General features: G+C 45.0%; 1 protein-coding gene across 11 annotated transcripts in view; it reads right to left on the bottom strand.

Annotated features, from left to right (window-relative positions):
* LOC119222420 (nuclear factor 1 B-type-like) overlaps positions 1 to 9,279 on the bottom strand; it is a 54,223-nt gene extending 44,944 nt beyond the window's left edge. For 4 of the 11 annotated variants that reach the window (XM_062561197.1, XM_062561212.1, XM_062561211.1 and 1 more), the window contains exons 1-2: positions 7,181 to 7,741; positions 4,269 to 4,800 (exon numbers count right to left, since the gene is read on the bottom strand). In XM_062561197.1, coding sequence (XP_062417181.1) covers positions 4,269 to 4,800; positions 7,181 to 7,207 — 559 coding nt within the window. In that variant the 5' untranslated portion in view covers positions 7,208 to 7,741. Of the gene's footprint in view, positions 1 to 4,268; positions 4,801 to 7,180; positions 7,743 to 8,911 lie in introns of those variants that run through there. The other 7 variants (XM_037479055.2, XM_037479061.2, XM_037479057.2 and 4 more) reach the window with 4 other exon arrangements.
* Positions 9,280 to 14,594: the final 5,315 nt, after the last annotated feature.

Here is a 14,594-nt window from a genome sequence, read left to right as displayed (position 1 = left end):
GCGACTGGGAAAAAAAAAGAGAGCTCGGGCCGCACAGTGGGCCTGCAGGGGTGATTCCTGATGGCATAGGAGGATAAGGAGGGAGAGACGTTGTGCCGAGTCACAGGCCTCCACCGTGACCTCGGGGGGGGGGGGGAGTCAGGCCTCCGCACTGGCCGCCCCCGACCCGAGGCGGCGGCGCGGAAAACGAGATGCGGCACGGCTCTCCCCCCCCCCCCCCGCGCGCGCAGCCTGGTGAGCAGGAGGTGGCCAATCTCTCTCTCTCGGAGATAGAGGGCAGCCACACGACCCGGCTCAAGGGACCGGAGACGGGGGGGGAGTCAGTGGTACCAACTCCCCCTCACTTAGGCCAGTGAACCAAGGGACCACCGGCCAGAACAGGAGTCGTGGCGGGGGAGTGGAGGACAAACAGTTGCCAAAGGACCACCGGTGATCTTGCGACCGCTGCGGTTTGACCCCGATAGAGGAGGTCATAAAGGAGGTGTGTGTGTGTGTGTGTGTGTGTTACACCCCCCCCCCCCCCCCCTGACAAAAAGTCTTCCTCCTCCACGTGCCTAGGGCCCGTAACGGCGCGTTTTCACTGATCTGTTTTGCTCAATTAAACTTCAGAGGACACGCCGTCACATCTCTGTGAAAAAGGTCGCGACCCCCAGGGGCAGGGGTTAAGTCGGCCGCTCTTAAAACAAGGTCTCCATTAACACGGCGGCGTGTTTTCGGGGGTAATCCATCCATTTCCACAAACTATCGTGACAGTGTGAAAAAGAAGTTACACCACCTTGGGTTGGGGGTGGGGGGGGGGGGTGTCAAGGTAATGATGTTTTATGGGCGTGTTAACTTTCAGCGGCGGAGTAATGGGAGAGCTGCTAGACCTTGACTCTTTAGGTCTCCCGTTGGACTACCTCAGGGTTCTGTTACTGGTTAGAAGGCAGCGACGGGCTGGGACCGAAAGTGTACACTCTCAATTCTTCAATCGGCTCGCTTGTGTAGCTCAATTAACAGATATCGTTCTATTTTCATGTTGCATGAATTGCAGACATGTGTTAAGAAAAAGAGATTGAGATTTTGCATGTTGGCTACATTCCTATTTGTTGAGGAAGCAGTGACGTGTAGGTTTAACAAAGCCAAATACGCACGCACAAGTCACACTGTGTTACGTGTTCCAACACGACCATTGTCTCCGCGTTTCCTTAGAACTATTCCACCCAGCTGCCAAACTGGATATGCCATATATGAATGCATGTCGAGAGAGGCGAGGATTCAAATAGGGGGCAAAAAAAAAAACGAATTTCACTTGATGTTTAATAAGATAACGATAAAACATTGGAGTATAAAGGCCGTGTGTGTGTGTGTGTGTGTGTGTGTGTGTGAGAAGCCAGGGACCTGCATTGAACACGGCCTGCCAGTTGGCACAATGGATGCCACAACCCCCACCCTCGCCCCCCCCCCCCTGCCCGCTTCCCAGCGGACATTCATCTGGGCATGCACATGGGTGCTACAGCCCTGCCTGCCTAAACGCGTCTGTGCCCCAGAACAAGGGGGCTGAGTGGCCCCCTCTAAATTCACACAGCGCACTCACTGCCAACCCACCGACCTTTTCCCAGGCGCCACAATGGAAAACAAATACCCGGTGAACTTATTGATTTTTGCCAGGAAGGAAAATAATAACAAGAAAATCCGTTAAATTATATTTTTTATCCAATGACAAAGTGAGCCACTGCCAGCATGCAGGACGAGGAAAACAATGACATTGTTGTTTTTTTGGTTGTTTTTTGTAAATTCGCGCAACAAAAGAAAAACGATTCTGTTTCAGAAGGAGCCGTTTGCTTGTTTCTTTGGGTTCACTTGTTTGTTTGTTGGTTGGTTTGTTTTCGTGGGGTTGCCGCGGAACAAAGGCGGCGGCGGCGGCGGCAGCGGCAGCGGCAGCGGCTGCCATTCTGCCACTGTCAAAAAAACAACTTTCCAACGCGCCCACTGCATTGCGGATGCCAACCAACGAATCAAAGGCACGCTGCAAGCAGACAAAGAGGGTTTGATGCCAACATCTAACAACCATTACTGGTGATTTGCCTGCCTCCTTGGCACGGCGCAAAACAAAATGGCGCCGCACCACACGCTGCCGCAGTACGGCTGCATTGACTGGAGGTGGGCACCGCTCAGAGGGAGAAAAAAAAAAGAGAAAACGACGCTTTAGCTTGCGAAAGCCCGAAGGGGGAGAAAAAGCATGGCCGTCCGCATGATGCCAAAGTTTCAACCCTCACACACAAAAAAAAAAAAAAAAACTGTAAGAAATCGTTTTCATCCGTAACGCAACGATGTGTCCAACATTTATGGCCGCCATTTATTATAAAAACTCAAATGAATCACACATTTTTTTTTTTTTTAAATAAAAGCTGGTAAAATAACTTGAAGTGCATTGTGCATTGATAGGGGCCGTTCTCGACTCGGTGCTCGGAGCAGTTCAAAAAATGAGGCAGATGCAAACCAGGGAAGCGGTGGCATCCTACAAAAGACACAAAAGAGGGTCCGGTGCCAACCCCGGTGCCAGTGGCAACCATTATTGTCAGTGTGCTGTGCCTTCTGCTTTCCCTGGCACTTACCAAACAACAAAATGGCGCTCAGGGTTGGATGATAATGAGCTAGCTACACCGCCGTTTCTCCCGTCAATAGCAGCGCGTTTGGTGCCTTATTCGGTCAATAGGTTTAATACAGGGGAATTTGAGCAGCACAACAGAGGGCATTCCTGTGGGCAAAGTTTAGTGAGAGTGATTTAAGACTGAAATGTCATTTTGTTTTTTTTAAAAACGTTTTAAAAGAGATGTTACATTTGGTCCAAATAAAAAAAAAAAAAAAAAGTTACTTGGAAAATTTACAGCATTGAACTAAACATTTTTTTCTGAACTCGTGTGTTAACTGTTGTTAATTACGATTCTTTTTAAACTTAGTGTGTGTAAAATGAAAAAGTGTCTCTTCAACAATTCCTTTTCTAAATAATTTCTACATATTGGCCTGATTTGCCCGTGTTAGAAATTGCCTGTCATGTTTTGGTAAATGCCCATATTTCATTAGTGCGGGCCAGTCTTATGGTAGTGTATGAATGGGAAATATAAATTGCAATAATTTAATTTGGGGGAAAAAAAGGCAGGCTGGCTCTGAGAAGGCTTTAACACATCTCATTTAGAAATGTGCATGTCAAAACCTATTCCAGTACCTGGCACCACATTTTTCTCCACCTCTTATTAACCACCGAGCTGAATAAAAAGCAGGTTTCAGTCTCCGCATCGAGCGCATCGCTGTGTCCGCAAAAAGGCTTTCATGTCAAAGAAACCGGCTTTTCGGGAATTAAGAAAAGCCGGATTTCGGCGCCAACGCGATCACACGCATGATTTATAACACACACAATATCGTTAATATCCTGAAATGTTTGGCCGATATTACAAAAGCCCTACTTAGGTCGACTCATAACGTCAGTGCTAAGCAGCATTGTGACTTACAGCAACTCTTATATTAATAAGATCATTTTGCTATTTGATTTTTTTAAACGGGGGGAAATCTACATTTAAAACAGTATTGTTCCATTGTGATTTTAGATGGAAAATACTTTCAAAATGACACGTTATAATACATAAAAGTGGATGATAAGGACAAAGGCAGTGTTGCTGCTTCTTTTCTTTTTTTAACTATAGAAACGAGAACCAGATGTTTTTATTATTAAAGCTATAAATAAACACCACAACTGTAATAACAAGGGCTCAATAGGAATCCGGTGTTACTGGTACATACACTTGGTATTTGTAAACACATTACTGGTGGGTTCACTTTAATTAATCTACACAGCAACTTTTCCTATTTGTCATCACTTAATATCCAGACAAACAGAAAAAATATGTAACTGTGTGTGTGTGTGTGTGTGTACGAGATACCGAATAATTACTGAACACGCCGCTGGAGCACGGCAGAGCAAAGATTGTTTTTTTTTTAAGTAATGAGTCATGCTCGAGCCACGTAAAGACGTACGCTGCGTATGCACAGCGCTGACTATCGAGTTCCCCGTGTTTATTTGTCTGGCAACTGTAGTGGTAGATTTCAGCCGGTCTCAGAAAAGACTGCCAAAAAGAAACACATGTGACCCCTGACCTTGCCAAGCCATCATTCACACATGCGCGTTTGGCCCGGCACACACACACACACACACACACACACACACACACACGCGTGCGGTAAAACAGACACACACACACACACACACGGAGCGTGAGCTTTCAACGTACCTTGGTCCTGGACATAGTACGCTAGAAACAAGTCCAGCTCCTTGACCGATACTGTTATGTGGTGTGGCTGGACACAAAGTGCTGGGTTGGTGCAATGTTGAGACTTGACGAGGCGCTCGCCGTCCGTACTTTCCAGAGGGATGCCTTTGAAGAGGATGACCATCACCAGGTCCAGGCGCCAAACTTTGTCGGCCTGCCTCAAACAGTCGATCCGGCGGATCTTGCCCTTCTGGTCCGGGTTGGACAGCACGCAGCACGGGTGCTTCTTGCCCGTCACGCTGAGGACAAAGTCCTCCCGGTACTCCTGGCGAATGTCCTTACGCAGCTTGGCCAGCAGCCTGGACGCCCACTTCTGCTTCACCTCGGGCTTCTCGCTCAGGAGCTCGTCCTTCACCGCGCGCTCCTCGTCCTTGGACATCCTCTTCTCGTGCTTCTTGAAGTACTTGCGTTTTCTGGCCTGGAGGTTAAACCACGTGTAAGCGATGGCGCGGACGTGAGGGAGGAGTGCCTCGATGAAGGGATGAAATTCATCCTGGATGCGTTGTGGGGGGGGGGGGGGGAGAGAGGGGAGAAATAACGTGTCATTAAACGTAAAAAAGGGAAGAGGCCGCCGACCCGAGGCAGCGTGGTCAGAGCAGACAAACACTATAATCCCGGAGCGCCATGTGGGCAGGCTCAACGGGTTTTTACCATTTTAGATTCATCAGGCACGACGATGGACGGTTTATGTCAACTGCCACCGATCCTTTTGAGCGACCCCGCACCCCGCTCCCCATTTGCCCAACTAGTCTCCACGGATCAAACGACGTGACACGGAGCGCGTAGGGCCCCCCCCCCCCCCACCCCCCCGAGTGCGGCGCAGGCCCCCGAAAAAAAAAAGGGAAGTGAGGGAGATTACCATTGGCCCGGCACAGGCGAAAACCGCCCCGTTATGCCGGCTGCGTGTTAAAAATGCATTGAAAACACACAGAGGAGAACGGCGGAGTATCAAAAGCCATCCGTGGAAAGGTATTTGCCGAGGTTGACTTGGGACACTCATGCCGGGGGGGGGGGGGGGGGTTTGAGATTAACACACTTGCTCATCTTCATTCCAAAAACCTGAGCGAGTCACATGAAAAGCGTTGGCCTACTTTCCGAATTGGCTCCTTTATCTAAAGAAATGTAAATAATGGAACTTTTTTTTTTTTCCTGATAATTATCAGACTGATTTTAATAATGTAATGAAATTCTTTTCAACTTTACAAATGTTATACACATAATGTGTATAATACTTTAAGCCACATTATCTTTAAGACTGAAAAATGACTGCCAGTCACATTCGACCGTATATCTTTTCATCATCAGCAGTAGAAAAGGCTAAATTCCGACATTTCTAAATCAGTGTTTTTCAATAATAACACTTACATTAAGTCTAAAACGGAACTGAACAATCCAATGTCTTGTTTTTTTTTTCTTTTAGGGGAACTCATTTCTTCAAGTGGGGAAGATTTTGAACTTTTGAAAATTACAGCAGCTCCGAGTGACACGTGTAAAATTGGGGCCCATCCACGTTACAGGTCATTAATATGTCAATGTAATAAGTGAGAGCAGCTCCTTCTGAGCGGGCGTTTGAGGAGTTAAACCACATATTGTTCTTTTTCGTAGGCGGCCAGGCAGGCGGGCTTTAGGAAACCACAGAAATCCACTCCCTATCTGCGCCTGCCGCTCTGAGAAGCCACATTTCTGCTCTGCACTTTTGAGCCAATAAAACCGTGCTCCATTACAGCAATGTCAAACTAGAATCATTCGTTAAATAAATATTTAATTCTCTACAGATGGCTTTGAAATGTATTATATTTACTGTGGATGCTAAATACTTATCCATAGTCATTTAGAGCCATAAACACACGAATTGAGATGCGCTTTAAATGTCATATCGCCGTAATGTGGCCAATTAAAGTGACAAAATGAAGCAAATCTGCTCGGCAGCAAGTGTGTCTTAAGTTCTTTTCACTCCCGGTTTTCCTGTTGAAAAAACACTTTATATATTGTGTTAATTTTCTTCTGCCAGTCCACAGCCAAATGCTGTAAAGACAAATGACTTGGCCATGGGCCTTTTTCGCAGTGCACTTCTGCCGGGGCCATAAAAGCACAATCCTCTTAAGCACAAACTAAACCACATCTCAGTCAATCGCTTACTTATGCCAAGTAAAATATAAACAGTAAAACTGAGTCAGCCAAAACAGTCAGCGACTCCGTCCCACCGCTGAAGCAACCTTTATCACGCGTTGTGATCTTCCTTCAGTGGCGTTATCTTCGTCCAACTTGCAACTTCCCCCAAAAGTATAGGGGTTTTACTATGAATAGAAATACAATTGATAAAACGCAGCTTCGGCCAGGTTGTTAGCAGTGCGTAAAAGGTTATTGGAGGACGCAAATAAACTAATTAAAGCCGAGAAAAAAAATGTGCCTACGTGCGCCAGGGCCATTAAAACGACAGTCGTGGAATGCTTTCATAAAAATATTTTTTACGCATAACTTTGAGGACGCAACGTGCGTATAAAAGATTGGCAATTTATCGGCGGCTTTTAAACCACCGAGCGGACTAATTGATGGCATTTTAAAAGAATCTGAGATCCCGAAAATAAAAAGTCAACTCAATCGTGGCACAAACACGTGCGTTTTTGGATATCCGGACTGAATCTCTGATTGGTTCGAACGCGACACTTTACCCCTTTACGAAACTCGTATTTATTATGAAAGTATTTTGCCGAGCAGAGCTGAAAACTGCACGATCCCGACGCGAGCAACAACAAAAAAAAAAAAAAACTTCCAAATCGTCAGATACATTTTGTACGACAAATGTGCAAACCACAGCAATAACATGTATGTATATATATATATATGTATAGTTTTAAAAGACACACAAATACCTGAGTGAGACAAATTGGAGAATACATGACGAGACGGCAACACAAGACGTGAGTGTACTTGGACTGATTCCTCTGATCACTTTATCGCGCCATTCCTGGACCGATGTGCACCGTGCAAGACTGTGGAGCAGCTCTCCGCGTAAAACGAGAAGCGGTTATCCAAGAACATCCGTTAATTTGTGCGATCCAAAGATTGTCTTCTCCGCAAAGCGCGAGAAAGAGAGAGGGAGGGAGGGAGGGAGGGAGAGGGTGGGGAGGATTCTATGCAGGAGATGTTTTTAAAGTTGACATGCAGGTTAAAAATAAAAATTAAAAAAAAAATTAAAAAGCGCTGGCAAGTTGAACTCGTAGAACCGGTGCGCGCGGGTCCGCTGCGTACTCCTCGAGCTACAACGCGGGCTCCGTCTGCGCGTCTCGGCGCTGTGATGTGTCGCTCATAAAAGCACTGTGGGAAGCTTCAGAGTGCATTCACACGAGTGTGTGATGTTCACCCCTTGCTTTAACCACGCTTGATGTGAAATCGACCGGTGCGCCTTCGGTCCTGCGCAATTCCAGCAAATCAGACTCAACTTTTTTTCACCCACGTAATTACACACACTCCGCCTCCTCCTCCTCGTCTCCTCCTCCCCCTCACACACATCCCCTATCCACAATCCAGCACCTTTTTCTACTCCTTGGCTATTTGGATAGACACCATACATTAGCATTTTCCTCCCAACTCCAGCAGATTGTATTTCTTATACGTGCGCTTTGGGGACTCTGGAGAACAGTCTCGGTCACATAAACAGAACGGGGACATTTCTACCCTTTAACCCCCGAGCTACGTGTCCACTAAATGGGATCAGCCCTTTTCCAGTTTAGATAATTCAGTGTCTGTGTACAGTAAAGGGGGAAAAAAGTAGACACAGAGCTACTGTCTTTTGTATACTTTGTGTATAAAGACACAAATGACCTCGCTTTAAAATGTCCTGAAAAGTCCCAGAAAAAATTTACAATAAGACAAATATGATATTTTTGTTGAATGCATTGTCTTTTAAAGACAATTATACATGTTAAGGTTTCTGCTATACAATCAGCCCGCGCTCCCACACAGACGGCAGAATAATAATAATAATAAAAATAAATAGAAAAGACTTGGCTCGAAACTTTGTCACGTTACAATTAGTGCATAGAGGGGATGCTGTTTAAAGATTGACTTTTAAAATGGCCGTGTCGAGTCGCCCCACAGTGAAGGCAAAGCCCGGACAGCGCACTGCTCTTCAATGGGACAGCTTTTTAAAGCGCTCACAACGGATATAACATGTGATATAACGACGAAAAACCTAATGCAGGAGAGACTGGAAGTTAAACCATTGTCACTTTGCTGCTGCGCCGTGTGTGCGCGCGCGCGTGCGTGTACGTGTGCGCACGTGCGTGCGCGCGCGCGCGCGTGCGTCCCACAGAGCTGTCAGCGGTCCGCGTAGAGCTTCATCTGCCAGCTTAAGGGGAATGGGACGGTACACTGCAGGCTGCCGGAGGATCCGTGCCAAGTTTAGTCCCCTACGATTTGGCCCCGACCGCGCAAGAGTGTGGTGGTGCGCGTTGAGTCAACACCCCCCCCCCCCCCAGCAACCGTTTCATGGACAGGACAGTTTTTACAGAAAATAATAATAATAATAATGATTGCATGACAAATATTATCATCACCGTTATCACAACACTTGAAAGCAATAAGAACGCGTGATCACGTACCATTGCACTGTACTGCATGGATTAATGGGGAATCCTGGAGCCCGGGTTGAAACACACACACAAGCCGGTAGCTTCACATTTCTCAAGTTCAACTTTGTGCTTTGGAGGGTTTTTTTCTCTTGCAGTGCTCGAAAAAAAAAAAAAAAAAGTCAATACCGGAAGACAAGTCTTTGCCGCGGTTCACAAAAGTTGGGAGCACCTCGCGGTTTTTTCTCGTTTTTTTTTAAGTCTTGTTTTCCTTCCTCTTCAAGTCTTACTTTTTTGGATCGGGTTTTTTGGGGTTGTTCAGTGAAGTTGAACGTGATCCAGAAGAGGCTGAGTTCTCGGCTCTGGGCTGGTCTCCGCCTTCACTTTCACTGTCTGGCTGGCTGCCGCCCCTCCGGCTCTGTCAAGCTGGACTGTCAAACTAGCCATCATTATAACCAGAGAACTTCCGGTGTGACGGTTTCAAAATAAAATAACTAGAATAAGAAAAAGGCCTTTTCTCTTATAAAACCCATGGATATGAATCATGAATAGAATGACGATCAATGTGAATATAGTGGATGAACGATAGACACATTGATTCACACATATTTCCGATGCAGACTAATGTTTTCACACAATAAGAGGAACTTTAATCTGATGGATTTAGACTTTGTTCATCTCACAGAAGAATAGGCTAACCTAAAAAATCACAAAATTGTAGACAGTTATTACTTTCCACTGGAAAATGAGGTATTTGTTTTGTGATGTTCTTCTTCATGTACATATATACCATTATGTAGCTAGATGGAAACTAATAATATCCATACCCCAATTATAAACAATTAATGTAATAACTGGCCGGATAACATATATTTTTTTTAATCCCAAAATGAGAGAAAATCTACCTCTTAATTTGAAAGCAAAAACTCAACCTTTACCGGGTATCAACCAGTGGTTTCCGCAGAGCTTGACACAGCTCTGTTTCGTAAGTCTTTTGCATTCTTGCCTCTCATTGGTCAGTACTAGTGGCCCCGGGACTCTCTGCCCTGGGCCCCTCACTTCCGCTCCTCTGACGGGCCGATTGGGATGTAAGACCCACAGCCCGAATAGCTGTGTGGTCAAAGACTACTGGTGGAAATCACTGCAGTTATTACCGCGACACTTAAATTGGATTATCATGATTATTATTGTTGTCATGGCTATTTTGCTATAGTGACTGTAGATGAAAACTAGATAATGTCCACACACATTTAGGCGTTTCCAATAAATAATAATTTCATAGGACAAGCTGCAAAACATGTTAAGACCAAATATATCCCAAATGGTACTGTGATAAAAACACGTTTTCAAAGGTAATTATTTTGAAATGCCATGATTGCTACATTATCACAGAATGATTTCCACTATCATTAAAACGTAATTCCCTCAATCAATCAAAAAATGAACAACAAAAATACAGTTGAAAGCACTGATTCTGGCAGGCCATTGTTCTACAATAAGGTATATTATATATTGTGATCTCATACATTAAGTAATTGGTCACAGTGTAACAGTGATGACGGTTGTAGTTGGTGTTGTAACAATAAGTCAGTCTTGGTATAAAGCAACGTGATGGTGCAGTGGTGCCAGTGCAGTTGACTGATGTAAAACGGAGTACAAGGACAATAGATTTCCCTGCTCTCTCGTCACTGTTATCGTGACATTAACAGAGTACACGCTCTATCTAAAAATGCCCGTGCCGTCAAGTGGGTCCAGTATCTACACCACACACACACCTCGTGATCCGTTTTGATTCACTTCCAAAAACAATTAGGCTGAGAGCAATCAGGCGCGGAACAAATGGCTATAAATGGCCAATCAATAATCATTTCCAGGCTAAATTCAGACTGATGTTGCTGGTGTGTCTTTGAAAACCCTCCTTTAACCTCCCACAAAATGGACACGTCAAGCATAACTAATATGATTTGGAGTACTTAGCTATTCCCCCATACTCGTGCGACAATGTTGCATTTTTTGAATTTAAAGATTTTAAGATAAAATACCATTATTGTCACACACACACACACACACACACACACACACACACACACACACACACACACACACACACACACACACACCCTAATTCTGTCCTCTCTTTGCCTCCATTTACCAAGCATTATCTCATGCCAGTCCACTGGTGCACGTGACACGAGCCTTCCCTCATTCAGAAGCCATCTCTCTGAATGAGGATATACTGCCCCCATGTGGTCACAAACGTGCACGCGAGTTTCTTGTGGAGGTGCAAGGGGAGTATTAAACCTGAGGTGCTCTTTATTTGTAGCTCTCATCTGAAAAGCTTTTTAATTATCGGACACAACGCTTAAGGGAGAGTCATGAAATTGTTTTTTTTTTGTGTGTATTTCTCCATTGCAGGACTTTGGCACCATTCGGCTGAATGAAAAAGACACAAAATTGTCAGTCCATATTATACAATATGTTTGAGAAAAAACAGGAAAATATGAAACAAAACCAAATATTAATATTGCTTTGCACATATGCATGGCAGGAAAATATCAATTTCATGAACAATAACATTAACAAAGGTTCCTTCTTGAAATCTCCTCCCAGAATAACCTGAGCCAGCATCCACAATAACGGTCTTTTTTCACCTTAAGGTGGCAACACACGAGTCCTGTCACTGATGTGACCGTCTGCGTCATCCGGTCAGAATCTACTACTAATTATAACAAGATGCTGTACTTTTAATATACTGAAGTCTTGTCAGAAAATAAAAACAAACAAACAAACAGGGATCTCAAACTTGTTTTTTCCAAAATAGGCTGTGAAGTGCTAACCTTACCAGGCGACTATTATTTCTTCCATCACATTAGTGTTGTTCTAACAACCGATTTATGTGAATAATGCTCCTTTGTTTGTTAGGCTCAAATTGCATGATCACACAGTGATGACATTTCCTTTCAATTACATCATTTCCTTTGGGCACTTCACAACAGCTGCTAAGACAGCAGGTCTGCTGGTCTCCGCTAAATCCTTCAAATCGTTAATCTTGACACAAACTTTGAATTGAATGCTATTTCTGACCGTGACACACTTTGCATCATGTTTTTTTTTCCCCCGCACTAAACACAAAGGTTCTTTCTTTACAAACTGATTCAAGAGGTTTGTATCTTCCTATTAAAAATAAATCATGAGTTAACAACGCATTTATTATAAACATGTTGCTATTAGAATATCTTGAAAACAAAATAGCGAAGAAAGCAACGGCTTGAGCAGAAAGGGTCAATTCTCTGAGCTCATGAGCGTACGGAGGCAAGCCGAAAGGCCTCCTCTTAAATTGCTGAGACTGAGCCCAATAAAAGCTTCCCTGTATCCGTGCGAGTAAATAAATATTCAGAAAGAAACGTCAGCCTGCGTTGCCTCTTCAGCATGGGAAAGGCGCGGGCTGGAGAAAGGGCTCTTTGTCTGACACTATCAAATTAACACTGCAGAGGTTGGACAGATGGGTGCACGTTTGAGGCATCGCTCCAACACTGAAGAGAGGCGGAAAAGTTCACTTATTGATTTTGGCAAATAAAAAATAAAAAATGTTCTCCATTTTGATCCCTCCTGGGGTTCAAATCCGTTCCTCCTTACAGTGTCACTGGGTCCAGAGCACTAAAAAAGGCTTCTGGCGTTGGGGATAACAATTATTTCCATATTAATGTTACCCAACTACTTAACTCACTAGCTTATGTAACATTGCTTTTAAATGTGACATGTGAAGTAAAGCACGGCAGTCAAATTTTTTTACATTGAAATAGCCTTTTTTCACAATATCCCTCACATCTGCAAATAGATCTACATCTCTACGTGAGCACACACACAAAGAACTCGATCCAAAACGATGTACAATAAATTCAGCAGGATTGATATTTACTAAACATGGGCATTTACAGACATGTTTTTTTTTTTACCCCAACAGATGTCAGAAGTCAGCATGACATTTTGGAAAAGGTCACAACAGTGGAAAGAAGTTAACTTAGCTTCGTGGGCGATGTTTTCACCTAAACATGTAATTTAAGAGGAACAAAGTCAAGAGGAAAGAGGCCCGCTTACCATCCACCAGGTCTTTGCCGACGCGTCATAGCAAAGCTGCCATTTAACGGACCTCTCGGCCAGCTTCCCAGCCATCGCCGCGCTGCCGGCTGTCATCGCACGCATCCCCCTGGGTGGACAGGACACCTAATCAAAGGGGCATCAGTGGTGGCATGCTGTGCCTCATGTAGGCCGCTCCCTGTGGACGTTGCATCATGGGAAAAAGAAGAAGAAAAAAAAAAAAGAAGAAAAAAATTCAGCGACACTCTTGACCAGTGACTTGAACCTGACTGTGGTAATTAAAAGAGCCTTGACCCCTGCAACCCCCCACCATCCTCCTACACCGACCCCCCTCCTCCCAACCCCACCCATTCCAACCCCACCCACCACGGCCGACCGTGCCGGGAAGCAGCTTGACATCACCGTGTGGCACCCAGACAAGTGTTGTTGTTTTTTTTTTTTTTAGAGAGTTGAAAAAAAAACGTTTGTTCCCATTCAAAGCTGGTCCAGTGTGTAACCTAAGGAGCGGGCCCTGTGAGAGAGACCCCCGCTCGGCGTTTCCTTTTGGGCAAAACCGTACTTTGATCCACGAATTAAGACGTTTGCCCCGCGTCCGTGTAAATGTTATCTGAAAAGGCAGCAGAAAAGACCTTTTCTTCTCTCGTGCCACATTCCAATCCTCCTCGCCGAAGCGCGGGGGGGGGGGGGGGGGGAGGCCCCGCTCGCCTGCCGGCTGGATTTCCCCACAGCGATGGTGGGCGGACTGGTGCGACAGCAACTCGTTACTGTAACTTAGTTACAAGCGAGAGATGCAGTGAAACACAGGAAAACGAGGAGTTTCACTTGACTCCCAGGTTTGATCTCGCAACTGCGCGACAGAAGGACGCCATGCTGCACGTCTGCCGCACGGCTGGTTGCACTGTGTGGCTTCTTTTAATAAGTACGTTTGCGTGCACGCCTGTTCCACGCTGCTGGCTTTAATAACGCACTAATTAGGAGCCGGACGATTTAATTGGTTCATGACTGGCAGATTCGGAGCAAGTCTGTATCATTGAATTCGGCACACGTGTTATTCAGCATCACAGGAAGAAGTAGCTTATTAAAAAAAGGCGGGGTTTTTTTAGCGTAAGGTGCTGTTAAAGACAAGTTATTGTGCATGTTCTCTTTAAAAGGATTTTGAACCAATGTTGTGGGGTCCAGTACACACATCATGAAGTTTTGTTAATGGATTCTTCATTTTGTCTGTCCACAGAACTTTTTACACAGCAACAAACCGTATCTCAAATAGGTTCATGGAGTTTAAATGAGCCCAAAAGCAAGCAACACGCGCATAATTGACTATATATTTCTGACATTGTGCAGCTCAAGTGAGCTCTTCATTCTTTGGGAGAAAGGAAACCGGGAGCCAGGCTCACAACAGAGACGCGTGGACCTTATTGATTTTGAGGGTCAAATCGATACGATTTCATCGTCTTGATTGGATTAACTGTTTCAAGTTCAACTTTTAATTGGATTTCTACTTTCTACAATGTGAGCTTATTCGAAAATCAATGGGCAAATCAATACCCCCACGTTCGGGAAGTTCAGCTGCGGCGCGGATGGGGACGGAGGAACGTGGCAAACACCTGCCACTGGCAGC

This window comes from Pungitius pungitius, chromosome 1 (genome assembly GCF_949316345.1).
Source record: "Pungitius pungitius chromosome 1, fPunPun2.1, whole genome shotgun sequence".
In the NCBI taxonomy this organism is placed as follows: domain Eukaryota; kingdom Metazoa; phylum Chordata; class Actinopteri; order Perciformes; family Gasterosteidae; genus Pungitius; species Pungitius pungitius.
The sequence above is the reverse complement of the archived record's forward strand: the minus strand, read 5'-3'. Positions and strand labels throughout refer to the sequence as shown.